Source organism: Canis lupus, chromosome 31, assembly GCF_048164855.1.
Source record: "Canis lupus baileyi chromosome 31, mCanLup2.hap1, whole genome shotgun sequence".
NCBI lineage: Eukaryota > Metazoa > Chordata > Mammalia > Carnivora > Canidae > Canis > Canis lupus.
The window spans coordinates 6,425,653-6,444,304 of NC_132868.1; the positions used below are offsets into that span (position 1 = coordinate 6,425,653).

Genomic DNA, 18,652 nt, shown 5'->3' on the forward strand with positions numbered 1-18,652 from the left:
GGATGCTGCTCTTTCAAGCTCTGTGCAGTCACCAGCTGATGACAGTTATGATGGAACCCTGCTGTGGTGAAAAATCAGGGAGGAGAAAGTTGACCCAGGTATAGGTGAGGCTGGCCTCTCAGTTGACGTCAGCTCCAGGGCGTGTTTTGTCTTCAGATTGTTTCATGATTGGCTATGGTCTAAGCTTTTATTAAAAAGAAAGAGAAGTCATTCTCATCATTGTTTAAATGCATTTGATGGATTTAGTTGCTATCCTGTCTTCACCTTCTCTTAGTGCAAAATGCATACCTGTCTGTCTTCATTATTCGGTCTTCTGCTCCTCAGTTATAAGCAAGCCTCTAATCTACATGTTCAATAAGAGCCTGGAGTTTTCTTCTTTGATTTTATAGCTATATTCATCAGAGACCAATTGAGTTATTCTAAGAGAATGTCATTTTAAAACACCTGTGTCTTTCATAATTAATGGAGGTCAGAGTTAAGTTTTATAGAGTCTCTAGATAAAATGAGTCATTTAGTTAATATGCTCGTGATGGCTCAACCTTTTCTTTAATGCCGGCTGAATTTTATTACTTTACATGAAGACGCAAATGAACTTCGTCTATTAAGGCCCGCACTGCTCCCTCTGAGAATATATTGTTGTGCTTAGTGATTTGTTGCTAATAGGCCACTGGGGGATTGATGGGAGGCAGAGATGAGTTATGCAATCCTACAATCAATAAGAAAGAAACTCTGGTGAGGAGGGCGAAAACACATGCAGATGTCTTGTGGGGAGACTGTCAGTTTTTGTCTACCAAATTTAATGGCTTTGTGATTTGAATTATTCAGTCTGTTGGGTCTATGTATCTCTCATATATTATTACTCCTAAAAGTAATACAGTTATTACATTTAAATGCACAATGTCAAATTTTATTTCAAGGCGTTTGAAAAAAAGGAGATGCATACCAAGGGAAGAAAAACACAGACTTTTATTTAGTGTCGTCATAAAACCGAACCTTTGCAACGTGGCAAACTCTTGCTGTGTACTTCTGTTAATGAGAGGGGAGAAATGAAAATACAGAGTAGTTCCCTGTAAGCTGTATAACTAATACATTCTAAAAATTCTGATCTCTTAACCTCTTGCACCAGTGCCTTTGTCCCTGAAGAATGGCAATATTCCTTATTACTACCTATTTACATCTCAGGGTGTTATGAAGATGAATGAGACCACTTAAATGCTTTGGGTGGCTCAAAGCATTGCTCTAACTAGAGAAATTGAACCGGTATGAAACATTTTGTTAGCATTCCCTGTTGGCAGGGAGCCAGAACCATTACTCCTTTTCGTTGGAAAGGTTGGTAGCCTTTCTCGTGAACCTCACATATATTGTTTTTCCTCATCTGTGTGCTCACAATTGCAAGATAAAGTGGTTGCCCCTTCTCTAATTCCCTGGAGAACAGCCACTTGCAGGGGACCATAGATCTTACTTTACTGTGCAAGTGGCCCAACATCTGGGAATATCAATTTTTTTATTCCCCTTAGAAGATTTTCTTTGTGTAATCTTTAACTTCGTAGGTTGTTGACCTCAACTGTGATGGATCAAGCTATCTTGGGAGATTTCAGGTCCCTCATGTTGCTAGCTGGATTGGAACTTTTCCAATAGCAAAAATGGACTCAAAGTTGTACTTGGAACCAAATAGTTTGAGGAAAGGTGTTTGCGAATAGTAGAATCCACACAGTGTTTTATCAGGTTCTTAGGTTCCAGGGAGGTGATTAGGGAATTACACAAATGTTTCATTTGTATTTCATTTCTTAAAGGTATCTTAAATGTTTGAAAATTATGATAGATAAAGTGAACACTAAAATGTTCCATGTTACATATTTCTACCATGGGAAGGTCCAGGAAGGCATTAACTTGCCTACTTGGATTTTGTGTAGACCACAGTCATGTATTAAACAAATATTTGAGCGCCCCTACCAACTCTTTGTCTCCAAAATCAAGCAAAAATTAGCGACAAAAATGTAACCAACCAATGCAAAGATCAACCTTAAACAGATGTTGAAGCTCTGCAAAGTTACAGATAACATATTTCTAATAATTCTAGTTTCAAAATTTTTAAGTTAACTTATTCAGTTGACTATAATTAACAAATATTATATGTAGGTACTTGTTGAATGAGTTTGTGTTCATAAAGAATTATCCTTCCAGGGCACCTGGGTGGCTCAGTTCATTAAGCATCTGGTTCTTGATTTCGTCTCAGATCGTGATCTCAGGGTAGAGAGATCGAGCCCTGTGATGGGCTCCAAGCTGAGCGTGGAGCCTGCTTAAGATTCTCCCTCTCCCTCTGCCCCTACCCCTCTGTCTCCCTCTCTCTAAAAAAAAAAAGAAAAAAAGAAAAAAGTATTCTCCTTCCTTTCTTACATGCTAGATTTCATTTAAAATTATTTTGAAATATGAAATATTAAAATTATTTTAAAATTATTTGAAATTTCATTTAAAATATTTGAAATACTCAAAATATTTCTCAGGAATTTATCAAAATATGTCAGGATAATAAGTCATCCAATGGTCACATATTTCTGTAGCTCTCTTAACTATTTCATATCTAAAAAGGGTCATGGTCTCTTAGAAACTAAAAGATTTAAATATACTTAAGGTGTGTGACTTAAATATATTGAGAGGTGGTATAGCTTAGCTCTCTCATGTCCTAAATGAAGAAACATGGGCACTCTTAAAGTATGGGCAGGCAGTTTCAGGAAGAATTTGTGGGAAATAGGGAGAAAGAATGCACCATTTAATCAGCCAGACCAGTAGCATTAACATGTTCGACTAATGGGGAGACATTTGTCGCAGTCAGATCTCATCCCAGGGCTGAGAATCAATTATGCAGGATCAAAAACTGGCCATTTGCAGTGTAAGACTTGAATCATCTCAAAATGATATGTAGATGCACCTGTGAATGAACAATGAAGCCATGAAATAATTGTGGTGTAAGAACTATTACTGTGTGTGTCTGTGTGTGTTGTGGGAGTGGGTGTGAGTGTGAGTGTGCATGCTGGTGGAATTAGGAAGGGGTCATGGGATGACCGGTTGGTGAAGCTGAAAGGCACAGTGGGTCAAGGGGCAGCACGGTGTGAGAGGTCTTGATACTAATCCTGGCACTTTATCTTGTCTTAATAATCTTGAATAAATCACATCACTTCTTAATATGCAGAGTTTTCCTCATTGGCAAATTGAAGGTGTATACCCTCCAATGACGACTCAGCTTTAGAATTCTTGAATTCTCTGCCTTTTTTTTTTTTTTTTTAAGATTAAAAAAAATTGAGGATGGTTTAAAAATAATGACGAATTTGCATCTTGCAACCTAGAAAATATCAAAAGAAAAGCTCTTGTGTTTTTTTATTGCTTCTCTTCACTGGAGCACTGGGCATAGTGGCAGTAGTGGTGGTGGTGGTAGTGGTGGTGGTGGCATCTCATAATTACTGTGGCTCTTTCTCTCCCTTCCCTTCGATTTACCTATTGTATGTCTCTACCAGACTGATTTCTTACTGACCAGATGGTAGTAAGGGCACCATAGTTGGTAGGAGTTCAAATAGTGAGAGCAAATGGCTGGAATTCACCAGCAGTGGTGGGGGCAGGAGGGCTAGTTTTCCAGCCCGACCCCTGATGGGCAGAAAAAGCATGGTCAGTGCAGTTAGTTTTGCTTGGGGGGATGTGGACTGAGAATGTGGCGTGTTTCTTAACACAGATCAGTGTCTTCCTGTCTTGGTCTGTTGGGGCTGCTAGAACAGAACTTGACAGACTCCGGTGGCTTATGAACAGTGAAAAATTTATTTGTCACAGTTCAGTGGTAGGGGTCCGAGAGCATGGATGGCTTCTGGGGAGGGCCCTCTTCTGGGCTACAGATGGCCGGCATCTTGCTGTGTCCCGTCCTTGAGTGGTAGAAGGGTGAAGAATCTCTGGGCCCTCTTTTACCAGACCATTAATCCCACTGATGAGGGCTCCACCCTTCTGACCTAATCACCTCCCCAAAGCCTGCCTCCTAGTACCATCACCTTTGGGGGTTAGGATTTCAATATAGGGATTTTGGGGAGATGTGGACCTGAAAGCTGGACCCATAAGTTTCAGAGAATGATCTCTATACCTCCTCCAATCCACTCCTTTGAACTTTCCTCTCCACTTATCCTGTCCAGAGCTCTACAGAGCATGGTGGACACTCCCATCCTTTTTCCTCAATGGTGAGAAGGTCATTCCAGCTCTGAGTTTGTGTATGAGAAGTGCCTTTCTAGAAAGTTTCCAGATACAGATGCATGTGTGCACGTGTACCTGTGTGTGTATGGCAGGGGGGTGGGTGTATGAGAGGGAGAGAGAGCGAGAGAGAAAGGGAGACAGGGGTGGGGAATGTGGTGGCCTTGCAACTCATCAGACCCCTTAGGTACTTGATTGCCCAAAAATATAAGAATATTTTTGAATAAAAAATAATTAAAATAAAGAATAATTTCTTTTACTGAAAGTATTTACAGAAGAAGTCTTTCTTAAAAGAGCTAGTGAGTTGAAGCATGTGATGATTGTAACCCAGAACCATGACAAGATGAACAATGCTGTCTTCTGTTCTAAAAAGCCCGCAGTGCCATACCGTCCCTGGTGACAACAGCCCCCGCACCTGAACAAGAGAGTCACGCTGCCTTTTACCTCAAATCCGAAAGGGCTGGACAGCAGAAGTTCTCTTTCCTTCTCTGCTCAATGGAGAACATACTGGGAATTTCAGTGTGTCTGGAAATTTCAGTATTTTCAGTACTTTCAATAAACTGTCTAGAAGTGGCTACAATTGATCGAGTGCCTGCGGTGGCGCAGAGACCACTCTAACTGTTCTCCTTGGATGTAAGGCTCACAGCTGCAGGGAGTAGGTGGGCGATTAGCCCCCCCCCCCCCCGAGAGAGAAGACCGAGGTGGGAGTGCTTCCCGCACGAGGCTGGCACAGCCTTGGCTCTCGCAGAGCTACTCCTAGGCACACGGGGACCCTGCTCGGGCAGGAGGGGCACAGGCCCGCGGGGCGCCTCCTGCAGGCCAGAGGGCAGGGAGCCCGGTGCTCCGTGTGCCTTATGGCCAGTCATTGCCTTCTCCTGGGAGTCGCGCTGGCCTCGGGTTCCCAGCAGGCGGAGGCCGGGCGCTTCTGCGAGTGCCCGCGCCCCGACGCCTGTCCTTCCCCTGCAGGAAGAGGTTTCTGTTGGAAGCCTTGCCTCAGCTTGACTAAATACAAATAGATGCTGCTGTCACGTTCCCTCGTCAAAGGCATCCTTAATCCGGGTCTGCACAGAGGGCTGCGAGAGCTGTCTGTGATAAGGGGGTGGGGTGGGGGGGTGTCTTCCACAAACAGCTTAGCGGCGGAGGTGGCATGTGCCAAGCAATGCTTCTGGGAGCTTCTCTGGCACTATTTCAGAGAGTAAATTGGAGGTTCGGAAAGAGTATGGTGAAGAGGCCACTGAAGTGGTTTGGCGAGGCAGCTTCCACTGAGTATAGGATCGTGGTACCCCCCGTGCTGGGGGACAAACCCCAAGAAAGCAGGGTGCCCAGGGGGCAACACTGGGGACACATGAGACCACTGATAAAGTGAACTTGTGGGGCGCCCGAGTGACCCCGTGGGCCAGGTGTCTGCCTTTAGCTCAGGTCATGATCCCAGGGTTCGGGATCGAGCCCTGCATTGGGCTTCCCCCTCGCTGAAGGGCCTGCTTCTCTCTCTGACCCTCCTCCCACTCATGCTCTCTCTCAAATGAATAAATAACATCTTAAAAAAATAAAAGTGAACTTGTCCCATTTCTTTCTCCAAGCATGCACACGCATGCTACTGGACCCTGGCTTCCATACTGGCTTTGTCCTCGCATCCCTGCCCGCTCAGTAAGGATGTTTCTCAGTCTCCCCAAGGTCATGCCATTGGCCTGACTTGGCCATCACTTGTCACTTCCACTAGGACAGCCTGGCCGCTTCTGACATCTACGCACCTCCCCAAATAATGAAAATAATCTACTTTAGCATCTGGGTGGTTGGGAAACTTTCTTTACTCTCAGTGCCATGGAAATAATCCTGGGGCAGCCCATGATACAAAACCACAGCTTCTTAGAGATCCTTCCCACACTCATGCATTCATAGGGTCTGCTCTCTGTTATGTACGCCGGGTCTCCAGCAGTTACTGTTTGCATCCGGTCTAACCTTCTCCTCCATGGTCCCTGGCATGTGGCTCTGGTCACACCAGCTCCTCATCTGCATGATGTTAGGGTGGCATTTGTGATTTGAGTCAGAGGCCAGAGCATCTCCCAGGAGGGAGGCCAATTTGTTTCTGAAAGTTATAGCGGTCAAGTCCAAAGCCTAATTGTGATGGATATTTGTGTTCCCCCCCATTATGCTGATCTTGACTGCATATTTCATTGTTCTTCACTGTCATTGTTGAAAACAGATAGTTTCCTTTTCTCTGATTTCTTGTTTCACACTTGGCCAGCCAGAGGGGACTTTTTCAAACCTTTGCTGGCAGCCCAACAAGTTTCTGCTTCTAAACTTACACCGAATCCATCCAACAGGAGAGAACACTCTAATACTCAGACTGTGGTTGAATTCAGAAGCTGGACGTGCTGTAATTGTAAATCATGGTGAATGTAGGTGATCTGTAAGAATGAAGACTCATGAAGAAAGGTTTTGCATTGTCTTATTTCAACTCGGATGCAGAATCCATTGCCTGTGTCCTTTGGTCCATTCCAAGTAGATCAAGAGTGTCAGTTAATAATTGAGACTTACCTTAGTGTCACACACACACACACACACACACCATTCCCTGACTTTCTTGCCAATCCCACATGTATACCTGTTGACATAATGAATGCCTCTCTGAACTCTGAGGTGCAAAGAAAATACATTCTTAGCCAGAGGATGCTTTGGAAGCCAAAAATCATCATTACTTTGTTTTCCCTTATTCTCATAATTTTAATGACCTGTAATATTCTAAGTCTATTAAAAATAAAACTCCTCTCTTTTTGTATTTTGTAGAAACTACCTCTTCAGGTTACAGCTTGAGGATTTGTCTCTGATCCAGGTAGGTGCAATTTATCTTTCTCAAGCTTTCATTTCCAGCCCCAATTAGCTTACTGTTTGAGGGTATGAAGACAGATGCGTGCAAAGGTAGTAATCATGACTGAGCGGGGGCTCATTTCCCCAGCAGGCCAGGCTGCAGGACTCTTGGCTGCCCTGCTTGACATGGGTCATCACCTGCTGATATTCCTCATTGGCCCCTTCCTCTTACTGTGCGGCCTCCCTTCCTTTCATGGGCATCATCCTGATTTAGTCTTCATCAAACAATAGACAATTCAAAGGACACCCCCTCAATGTCTGGGAGCACCTTTTCTTGCTCGTTAGAATAATTGATTATTTAGTTTGCTGCCTTCAGCCATCAATTTTTGTAAAAGTCAATTTCTTTAGAAAAAGATCTTTGTTTCCTCCTTATTATTTATAATGAAGTAAATATAAATATGATGGTTAAAAGCCACATATAGCAAAGAATAAGTGATGATAGGTAAAAATGCAGTTTACTTACTTCCGGTTACATAGTTTGAAGAAGGAGTCTGAGATCCTTCTGCCTGAATAGGATATTTATTTTAGTGGCAGATGTGAGTCACAAAAGCCCACTTTGCCCTCCAGGGTTTTAGAATTGTCTGGTAACCAGGGTCTCCTTGGACAAGGCAAGAGTTAGGACATGAATATCTTCCTTGCCGAGCATCTGGAACTCCCAGTGGCATATGCCAGGACTCTTGGGTGGTGTGCAGCTTGGGACAAGTTCTTCAACCAATTTTAATGTTACCCTCGTGTACTAGAGCTCTAAGAAGTAGTGGAGAGAAGTTTATGTTAGTTTCTTCTCTACATAATGCTGGTATTTGCAAGTATCCAGGAAACTTTAGAGCAAGTGTTTAATATTAGACCTTTTATTCACCAGGGCTTCAAAATAAGCCAAAGCTAATTTTGGTAAAAAGCAAGGGCTTTGAGGATCTGTAGACCTAGTTTTGGGATATAGCTTCAAGCATCCCAGAAACTTTGAGTTTCCTCATCTGGGAAATGGCCACAAGGCCCTACTATCCTCATGCTGTCACAGCTAAAATTAAATGAAGGTGTGCAAAAGGGAGAAGGCATAGTGATTTCTCAACAAATGTTAATTGGTTTTGTTTTTAAAAGTGATAGTGATAAATAATGACTTATCATAATCATTTCATCCCACTGTCAGTGAATTAATGGTCTTGCCACTGCAATTTAGGATGTAAGTCTTTTAAATGAATTGATTTGTTGGTAAAATCATGAATGTATTAGTAAGAAATCAGAATGATCAGTTTAACCAAAATACTGTATTTTAAAACTCTGATTTTCAATAATCATTATGAAATGTATAGATCTTGAGATAGTTCGGAACTATATATTATGCTTGTTTTGATTCTCACGGTATACTAGATTGTCTGCCGCAGTGTGTGTGTAGGAAAGTGGAGTGCATAGACACATTTGTGGGTACATACTCATTTTCTCGTCTTTTAGTTGTCTTGGCTGAGAGGGTCTGGAAGCATTGGTGTCCTAGTAGCAATGAGCACATTTAGTGTATAATTCTTGGCTTCTTCTTTTTTTTTTTAAGATTTCATTAATTATTTGAAAAAGAGCCCAAGAGCAGGGTGCGGGGAGGGGCAGGGGGAGAGGGAGAAGCAGACCCCCTGCTGAGCAAGGAGCCCCTTGTGGCTGGATCCCAAGATCCTGGGATCATGACCTGAGCAGAAGGCAGAAGCTTAACCGACTAAGCCACCCAGGCGCCCCTACAGTGCTTGGTTTCTAAATTTAATTCTCCACTAAAAAGAACCAAATTTCTTGGAGAAGTAGCTGGTTCCAGGGCCTGGGCAATAAAAGTCCCAGAGAAGCCTGGAGGATCTTGTTGTTTCAGAAATTAAGGACATATTCAAAGCATGTTGAGTGCAGGTCAGAAGTACCCAGGAGGCAGCTGGAAGTGGGCTCAGTAAAGAAATCTGGGACAATGTGATTGCTAAAACAAATAATGATGGTATCAGATCATAACACGTTGAATAAACTAAGAATCAATGAGGACGATATACTAACATCGAAATAACTGGGTATTCCGATGAGGCAGAGGGCCCATTCTTCTTCTGTCAAATGCCGGCTGACAAATACTGAATAAATGACTTAATTACAAAATTAATATTTGGCAACCACGATACTAAAAATTGATTCAGGCACAAATGATCAACGGCTGTGAAATCTATGGATGAGACTCAGATGATGACAAGATATTTATATAGCCTCAAAGTATTTACCGGAAACATATGTATTAATCATAAGAGGACAATTGTCACTTGATGGTGAAGAAACCCAGGCAGTCTCACACCATAGCCGAGTACTCAAAGGCCCCATGGTGGGACAAAGAGCCAGAAAACGTGTCCTTATTCCATGTATGGAGAAGGACACAGGATTTCCTTGATATTCGGACTACATATTATAACCAGTTTGTCAGGAGAAACCATCACATAGACCAAAACTGAAGGGCATTATATAAAAAATTGGCCTCTGCTCTTCAAAACTCACTAGGCCATGAAAGGCATAACAAGAAAGAAGAACTAGTCTCTCATCAAGGAGAAAAAAATGTCATGGCAATCAAATGATACACTGGGTCCAACTTGTATCTTGAAACAGAATTTTTTTTTTTAAATTATGGATGCTATTGGGACAATTGACAAAATTTTAATGTCTGTAGCTGAGGTCATAGAAGTGTATTAATTTTCTGATTTTGATAACTGTGATGTGATCATGTAGGAGAATGATCTTGTTCTTTGGAGAAATCTACTGAGATAAGTCGGGGTAAAGGGGATCATTTAACTTATTCTGAAATCATTGAAAAAATGGTAATTCATGCCCATAGAGACAATCAATGATAAAGCAAATGTGATAAAATAATTAATGGGGAAATCTAAGAATTTAGGTGAAGAATTTAAGATAGTCCATTATGTTTTTCTTGCAACTTTTCTTTAAGTTATTTCAAAATAAAGAGATGCAAAGAATGGGACCATGTGTTTGCCGTTGACCTGTGTACACTATTGCTGGGGGAATGGGGATGAGGAAACCAAATTGCTTTTCCCATAGTTGGTTCCCATTGTTGTGGTTGCCTTTTGGTGGAAATCAAGTTTATGTTATTGATGGAACTGTGGAAAACCCATCACCATCACCTCCTGGTGAGAGAGCACAGTCTTACTCGCAGAGGACCCAGCAAGGAGACCGTGACTTTCTGAATGGTGGCTTTGACCACCCAGCCCTGGTGACAACTGTCAGATGTTGCTGTGTTGTTGGTGCAAAAGAGTGCAATTCTCCTCTTAACACATTTTGTGGTTGTGTGTGCTGCTTGGTAGTCTATTGTTGACTCAGTGTGGAGAGAGAGAGAGTTGGCAGTTTTTCCCTACAGACTGTTCTTTCTTACATGTCTTCAGTAAAGCAGTCTTATTGATTTCTATGAATAATTTATTCTAATCTAAATGACTCTTTCCAAGAGTGACCAAAAAGGGAGGCATGCCAATAAGGACAGGGTTGTACTTGTGTTATGAACGGTGCTGTCCAATAAAACATAATGTGAGCCTCATGGGTAGTTTATTGAAGCTGGTGGCCACATTGAAACCAGTACAAAGAAACGGGAGTTATTTTTAATAATATATTGGTCTTAACTCATTGCATCAAAAATATCATTTCAAGATGAACTCATTACCAGAAATGAATGAGATGTTACTTTTCTTTTCTTTTCTTTTCTTTTCTTTTCTTTTCTTTTCTTTTCTTTTCTTTTCTTTTCTTTTCTTTCTTTTCTTTTCTTTTTTTCTTTTCTTCTCTTCTCTTTTCTTTTCTTTCTTTTCTTTTCTTTTTTTCTTTTCTTCTCTTCTCTTTTCTTTTCTTTTCTTTTCTTTTTTTCTTTTCTTTTCCTTTTCTTTTTTCTTCTTTTCTTTTCTTTTTTCTTTTCTTTTCTTTTCTTTTCTTTTCTTTTCTTCTCTTTCTTTTCTTTTCTTTTCTTTCTTTTCCTTTCTTTTCTTTTCTTTTTCTTTTTTTTTTTTGCACTAAATCTATAAAATCTAGTGTGGATTTTACAGTATTTTTCAGATTTTTTTCACCATCAAGTGACAATTGTCCTCTTATGATTAATACATATGTTTCCGGTAAATTTTACAGATTTTTCAGTCTGACTCACAATGTCAGACTGACCACCATTCAGGAGCTCAGCATGGCAAGTGCTCCTCAGTTGGACCATGCTGTTCAAGAGAGTGTGTGCAGAAGCACTTATGACTTGAATGCATTCAGTTACGGCATAGAAATGTTATTTTCTATTAGGATCAGCTGGATTAATTTGAATATCTCAGGCTACTAATTGTTTCCTTCCTTTTCTCACTAAAGATAAAAAATGAATGTTTAAACATGAGAGAATAAGGGGCCTGAGATGAGGGAAAAACAACTTGCAGCAAAGTGGAAAGAATCAGAATTGAGAATCTACAATGGCCCTTTTTTCCCACTAGGCAAGGCTTCATTTGATCTTGCCCTCCTCTTCATGACAGCGGGTCTGCTTCCTGGTGGCTGTGTGTCTTGTTCGTGTCCCTCTCCATCACCTTTAGGCGCCTCCACCTTGTCTGTCATGTCAAGCTGCTTGTAGATTCCTAGCCTGGAGGCTCTTGCCCAATGTCAGGCATATTTGCTCTTGCTGTTTGTCCTCCTTAATAAACACTTTAACCCCATCATCATCTTAATCTAGGAAAGGCTACCGATCTGGAGTCCCTGAAAGTCCCAAAGGCTGCTGATCCTGAGTTACCTCCTCTTTGTAACTCATCCCGAATCAATTTGGACCGGTGACCCTCTGATCATTTCACAGGCTCATGGCCTCTATTTCTGATGAGTCCCTATTGTATCACCTGGAAGTTGTCTCTGTGTCGTGAGGAGTGTTCTCTTGCTGTCTTGTTGATGTTGGGTAGGAGTGGATCATTAGGTTACCTGGCAAGTGGTAGACTCAAGACAAATGTCTGCTTTAATCCCTTGATTTTGAGTAATAGGTTCATTCTTTAACTTTTTAAATTTCTCATTAGTGGGGTTATAGGTGAAGTTCAAGAAGTTCAAGAGAAGGGAAGGAACACAACCCAGAAACTAGAGCAATGCTAAACCCTTGTGGAAAGAAGCATCCAGGAACATGTGCGTACATCCCTTTGCCCCAAAGCGTGATTCTAGGATGAAACAGATAACTGCTGGCTGACTCGTTCCTTTCTGACACACCAATCACCTGTGTGCTCAGTATTGCTCTACACTTTTCCTCTGCCCCAAGTTCATCTCCCGCTTTGACAGGGTTTTAGGATCAGTAACAAGAAAGAAGATGCTGATTAGTGTTCCTTTTGCTCCTCCTACCAAGTGATTGATAGAGAATTTTAGAGACTGTCCCCCATCAATGTTCCCTGAATTCACGGTGCTGTTTTATGGAGAGCAGCCAGTACAGCTCCTGGCCAGAACAGGAGTACAGTGAACACCCTGTCCCTCTCCCCTTCCTGAGGTCCCCACAGTGGTGATCCCAGTTTATGTTGTTTGGTGAGACGGGAAGGGGAGAGGCCTGGTCCTACTCCTGCCAGAGTGGTGGAGCCAGCATTACACATGGGAGTCCAAGCACATTGTCCGTGCAAACATGGTCACGCCTTGTGACTCGGCTTGTGGAGCTATGCCCAAATTCACTGGTGGGAAAAATAGACTTTGGTGGGGTGGCCTCAGAATAGGAAAACTCAGATTGCCTGGCAAGCCCGATGCTGAAAGCATTCTGAAACCGGAGTCAACAGAACCCTGAATCAGAATTCTCTTTCCCCAGGGCACCTGGGTGGTTCAGGGGTTGAGCGTCTCCCTTTGGCTCAGGTCGTGGTCCTTTGGTCCCGGGATTGAGTCCCGCATCGGGCTCCCAGGCTCCCAGCAGAGCCTGCTTCTCCCTCTGCCTATGTTTCTGCCCCTCTCTCTCTCTGTCTCTCATGAATAAATAAATAAAATCTTTAAAAAAAAGAGAGAATTCTCTTTCCCTTTGCCTCTCAAGCAAAGGTGAGACACCACTGGGAGGTTTTCTGAAGCAGTAAAGATTTGAGCTGGGATCGGGTTGGGGCACAATTCCTCTGTTACCCTGAGTGAACGTGATCTGTTTGAGGAAAATCTCTTGGCATCACCACAAAACTATGCACATATAAATACACCACGAGGTAAAATGCCTGTACTCAGAATATTTGTTATGATTTTCAAACAGGCATACCTTATGTATTAGAGTGAGAGATCAAGAGTTGCTTTAATTTAAGGAAATAAAACCTGTTTTTTATCGGTGGCTAGAGAATCAGATTTATTGTGCTTGTGATAATCTGATTGTGCTATCAGATAGGATGTGCTATCCTTTATGAGGCATTTTTCCACTCAGAGGCTGTGATGAGTTTGCTCGTGGCCCCCAAGTGCTGAAATTTAGCCATGGCATCCGGGAAACCAATCAGGCATAGTGATAGAAGACGTGGCCGGTCACCATTATGCGTCTCTCCTACTTGTTGTCATGATAACAGATTCAACTCTTCAATATCGCTTTTCTTCTTGCCTTGATCACAGCAGTTATTTTGCAAGAACAAAGAAGCTTTTTGAAAAATATAAAAATGCAGCTGGCCTCAAGATTAATTGACAACATTTGCCCATCTGGGATCGTACCTCGGATGGCCCGAGGTAGACACTCCCTGAGCAGTGTCCTAAGAACACAAAGCAACTGCAGTTCATTTAGCCTCCCTATCTTTCTAATATTTTTTTGGGAAATTGCTCAAAATCCATTTTTATATTGTTTTGTTACTGAGGAAAAGGAATTCGCAGCCTACTTCTCACTTAGAACTGCCGGAATGAGCAGAAAAATTGAAATTTGTGTTCCAATTTGCCACCTGCCTCTCCACGATTTGTGAGTTAAAAACTGTTAAGATTCTGACAACGTGGTCAATATTGGTAGAGATTTCTCTTGGCAGTTAGGGTAAATGTTGACTTTGTTTCCTGAATCTTTAGGTTTGAGTTCAGTTTCAACTCAAGACAGTTTCTAAACTGGGGCTTCTCAACTGGGGGCTGTTTAACCTGCTGGGAGCCTCTGGTTTTCACCACAGATGGGGGCTGCTACGGGCATCTTACAATGCACAAGGCAGCCTCTCCCCACCCCACAAAGACTATCCTGGCTCAGTGTGGTAGCAGCACCGAGGTTGAAACCCTGTGTTAAATCATCGCTGCCTCACTCCCACGTGCTCTGAAGAAGGTGCTTTTCTAGTCTGTGATGTTAAGCTTCCTTGATTAAATCTGTGAGATCTTTGATGTGCTTAAGGAACTTTTCTCTTTCGATTTCTTCATATGCTTAACCAAAAGCATGTATGAAATTTTAGTGTCTGTTTCTAAAGACGCTGCTGAAATTCTTGAGTTTAGATGGCTTCCTTTTGTCAATATGCGATTGCATTTAAAAATCAGTTCAGTCAATAATATCAGAACCTCTCTGATGGGTGGTGGTAACAATATCAGGTAACTACCCTCTGTTGGAGTTCTTTTATATAATTTAAAGAATGATATATTACTTAATTCTGGATAACTATTCAAATGGTATTCATAAAGACTAATTTTTAAATCAAATTTTATATGATATAAGGATAAGGAGAGACCAATCTCTAATGTAGTCCTCATGTATTGTAATTCTAAACTTTATTTTTACCTTTCTTTATCAAACATGTTCCTAAAATCATGGTATTGTAGAAATAGAGGGAATCACAGAGATCATTATTATTAAAACCTTTCTTCAGGGGTGCCCGGGAGACTCAGTGGTTAAGCACCTGCCTCTTGCTCAGGGCGTGACCCCGGGATCCTGGGATCGAGTCCCACATCGGGCTCCCTGCAGGGAGTCTGCTTCTCCCTCTGCCTGTGTCTCTGCCTCTCTCTCATGAATAAAGAAAAGAAAAAAACCTATCTGCAAACCAGGGCTTGTGTCTCATAGTTAAAGTTTTCTTGGAACATGACCATGCTCATTCATTTGATGTTGCTTGCCTGGGATTATAGTTCATGAATTTTTTTGGAGCACAGACACACCTATGTATCTTATATATTGTCTCTTTCTGCTGTAGAGCAGGGTTAACCAATTGTCGCAGAGACTGTCCTGCCAACAAAGCCAAAACTAGTTACCAAGTGATCCTTTAAGAAGAGATTTGTTATGGGACCTGGTACATAGCAAATTTTCCGTGAGTGTTTCTTGAATGAATGAGTGAATACGGGATCCCTGGGTGGCGCAGCGGTTTGGCGCCTGCCTTTAGCCCAGGGCGCGATCCTGGAGACCCAGGATCGAATCCCACGTCAGGCTCCCGGTGCATGGAGCCTGCTTCTCCCTCTGCCTATGTCTCTGCCTCTCTCTCTCTCTCTCTCTCTGTGACTATCAGAAATAAATAAAAAAAAAAAATTAAAAAAAAAAAAAAGAATGAGTGAATACAATATAAGGCAGTGTAATTTGTTTTCTTTTGTTTTAGTTTTTCAGGTAGTATTTGGTTGCTGTGTTCATTTGAGTCCATGTGTAATGCCTTACTTGGTCCCAGGACGCCTTGACCTCTGAGCTGAGAAACTAAGTATTTGGAGACCTTCGCCCCAGATTCTGAACCTTTGGTGAACATTCCCTGTCAAGTGCTATTGATCTACCCATGTATTCAAACACCTTTACTTTCCTTTTCTCATAATTTCCTGGAGGACTTGTAGTTGTTTATGTGTATTTTATAATGACATCTAGGATTTTACTAGTTTCAGAGTCTCAGTGAGATTGAGCTAACTGCTGTCAGTAGACAGTCCTGTATACTCAGTGGCTGAAGACACACACACACACAGCCTTATTACTCACTTGCATGACAGGCCAGCACAGAGGCTGTGGGGGCCCTGTTCTATGCTGCCATCCAAGAGCCCAGGATGTTCTGCATTATGTACCCCATCTTCTACCCACATCTGCAGGGACAGCATGGAAGAAAAAATGGAAACTATGCAAAGGAGAGCATATGGGCCATGCCAGGTAGTGGCACACCTCCCTCTGCCCATGTTCCAGTGGGCATAACTCAGTCCCATGGCCTCCATCCACTGCAAGGGTGGTGGTGGTGGGAAGTATAGTTTGCTTTCCCAGGAAGAAGCAGAAAACTGGGTACATTAGGCCAGTGGCAGACTCTAGCATTTTCTCCTAGACAGTGCTAGGGAAAACAAGTCTAGGCCCTAGAGATGCCCTTACTACTCCCTGTTCTCCACACTCCCCTCCCCACCACTGCCATTCTAATTTTCTGCTACCACCCAAACAGATTGATTCATGCTTCTAACATTTTTGTAAATAAAAAGGTGAGAGACTTTGAATAAACCACTTAGCCTCTTTGGACCTCAGTTTTCTCCACGGTGCCTTTTGGAGAGGAGAGCCAAGAAGAAGAGTGGAGTATCCCTGCAGTCCCTTTCAGCATTAACATCTCAATGTGCACCATCCTTCTACTTTCTCTTTCTTCTGTCATTGCTTAAATGACTCCTGGATTCCTTTTCCTTAAGGGAAACTCCTACAATTGGAAACTTGGCATTGTGTTTATTTGAGTCAACTACAATGACCCAAATGCTATAAAATCATGGTGACAAGAGCAATAGCAATAGCAGGTGGCGCTCACTGTACCCTTACTTTGTACTGAGTTCTTCACATGCATTGTCTGTCTTGACTTTCATCCTCTCAACATCACCAAGATTGACATTATATTATTTTTAATATTTTATTGAGGAGGAGTTGAGGTTTAAAGAGTTTGTGTGATTTAACTAACTCTACCTAGCTGGCATGTGACCGAGCTAAGATTTAGATCTGGATATGTTGGTATCCAGAGGACTGTCTCTTTATCATTAACCAATATGTCACTTTATTCTACTCATTGGTACTGACTGCCATGACATCTATGGTGGACAGCGGTTTCCAGTGAATGTAGTTGTTAATTTATAATGATAAGTTATATCTGGATTTTAGGTTGGGTTTCCTGGAAGTCAGAGACAGGAATTTGTATACTTGTGTTTTATTGAGGGCATGTGCTCAGCAGGGAAGAGTGAGGGGAATAGAGAATGGAAGTAGGCAGGGATTTGCTCTCAGCTGGAGTCTAGTGTCCCAAGAGAATTCTGGAGCCTGGATAGAATCTCAGTTGGTCACCTTTGAGGCCAGAGAGATGATGATTTATCTTCAACTTCCACTTCTCTTTCAATCGTTAGCTACTGATTTTCATGTTTGGAGAGGTGTGGAAACATAGTCTCCTAACAAGGCCGCTCTCAGCAGCTAAGAAGGCAACAGTTGTGAGCCAGTATTGGACAGCTCTCACAGCAGCAGTGGAAGGGCCACTGTTCTGAAAGGAGAACCAGGTAAGATACCAGGAGCGCCCACTGTGATGTGTACTACTCAGTATGTTTGCATATTTTACTTAGGCTTGTCCTCATGTTCTAGCCCTTATGTGCAGAGGCACCAGCCACTGCCACCAAAGAAGCAAACGATTTGTATGTCTTTGAAAAGAGAAGGTAATACATACCTGATTACTGAATGCATTCTCTTGTGTTGTCCATGCCTTGGTCTTTAATGATTTCCCCCTATCCATTTCTGAATAATTTATGCATCAGCAACAAAATTGAAGATGTGTGAATATTTTTTCTTAGTTGCGTGTATCCTTTAGTCTCATGAAATAAAGTCAGGAAGATTCTGTGAGCCAGCAGCAAATACTGTATGGCAATGGCAGGCTGCTAGATAAACGGAGGGGTCCATTTCATTTATCTAAAATGCATTTCTACTTCTATTTCAGAAAGTGGCCCCAGCACCTGACACCACTGCTGAATGATGGGCCTGCTTAGATTCCCTGCCCTGCTTTCAGTTTCCTTATTCATGTGCCTCATCCCCCAATGCTGACACATATAGATAAGTCAACACACCAGAAGAACCCTTTGTTTCAGAGGGAAGTAAAGGATTTCTTATTTGTGTAAGAAATTAGGTATTCAGTGACCTGGGGCTGAGTGAAAATGAACAGCAAGGGAGAAATATAAATGAAAAACATGTGAGTCCCAATGACCTGCCATTCTCAACAGTGCCTGTACTGAATCTCCTGATTGGGTGATTCTTCAGTTAGGAGCACTTTGTCATCCTGAATTTATGTGATGGAGTTGGATAGATTAAGTGTGGGTAGGAACACCTGGGTGGCTCAGTGGTTGAGTGTCTGGCTTCAGTTCAGGTCATGATCCTGGGGTTCTGAGATCGAGTCCCACATCAAGCTCCATGCAGGGAGCCTGCTTTTCCCTCTTCCTATGTCTCTGCCTCTCTCTCTGTGTCTCTCATGAATAAATAAATAAAAATCTTTAAAAAGAAAAGAATAAGTATGGGTAGAGGCGTGATAGGCACTGCCTTTGTTTAATGTATGTTTATCAAGTCTCCTTTTGCTATTCTTTAATAGCTAACCTTTTAGAGTTGATATGTTACTTTCTCATTAGGTCCAATATTTCATCTGTGTGCATCAGTTCTTACTGCCCTAGGGACTTGCCTCTTGAAGGATACAGTCTTTGCTGTGACTTTATGTGGGTTGATTGCCCAATTTAA

At 42.1% G+C, this 18,652-nt stretch overlaps 1 protein-coding gene across 14 annotated transcripts in view; it reads left to right on the forward strand.

Annotated features, from left to right (window-relative positions):
- SEMA5A (semaphorin 5A) overlaps nucleotides 1–18,652 on the forward strand; it is a 475,568-nt gene that overhangs the window by 225,960 nt on the left and 230,956 nt on the right. For all 14 annotated transcript variants that reach the window (XM_072807361.1, XM_072807363.1, XM_072807354.1 and 11 more), the window contains one exon: nucleotides 7,012–7,057. In XM_072807361.1, the coding sequence (XP_072663462.1) occupies nucleotides 7,012–7,057 (46 nt within the window). The remainder of the gene's footprint in view (nucleotides 1–7,011; nucleotides 7,058–18,652) is intronic.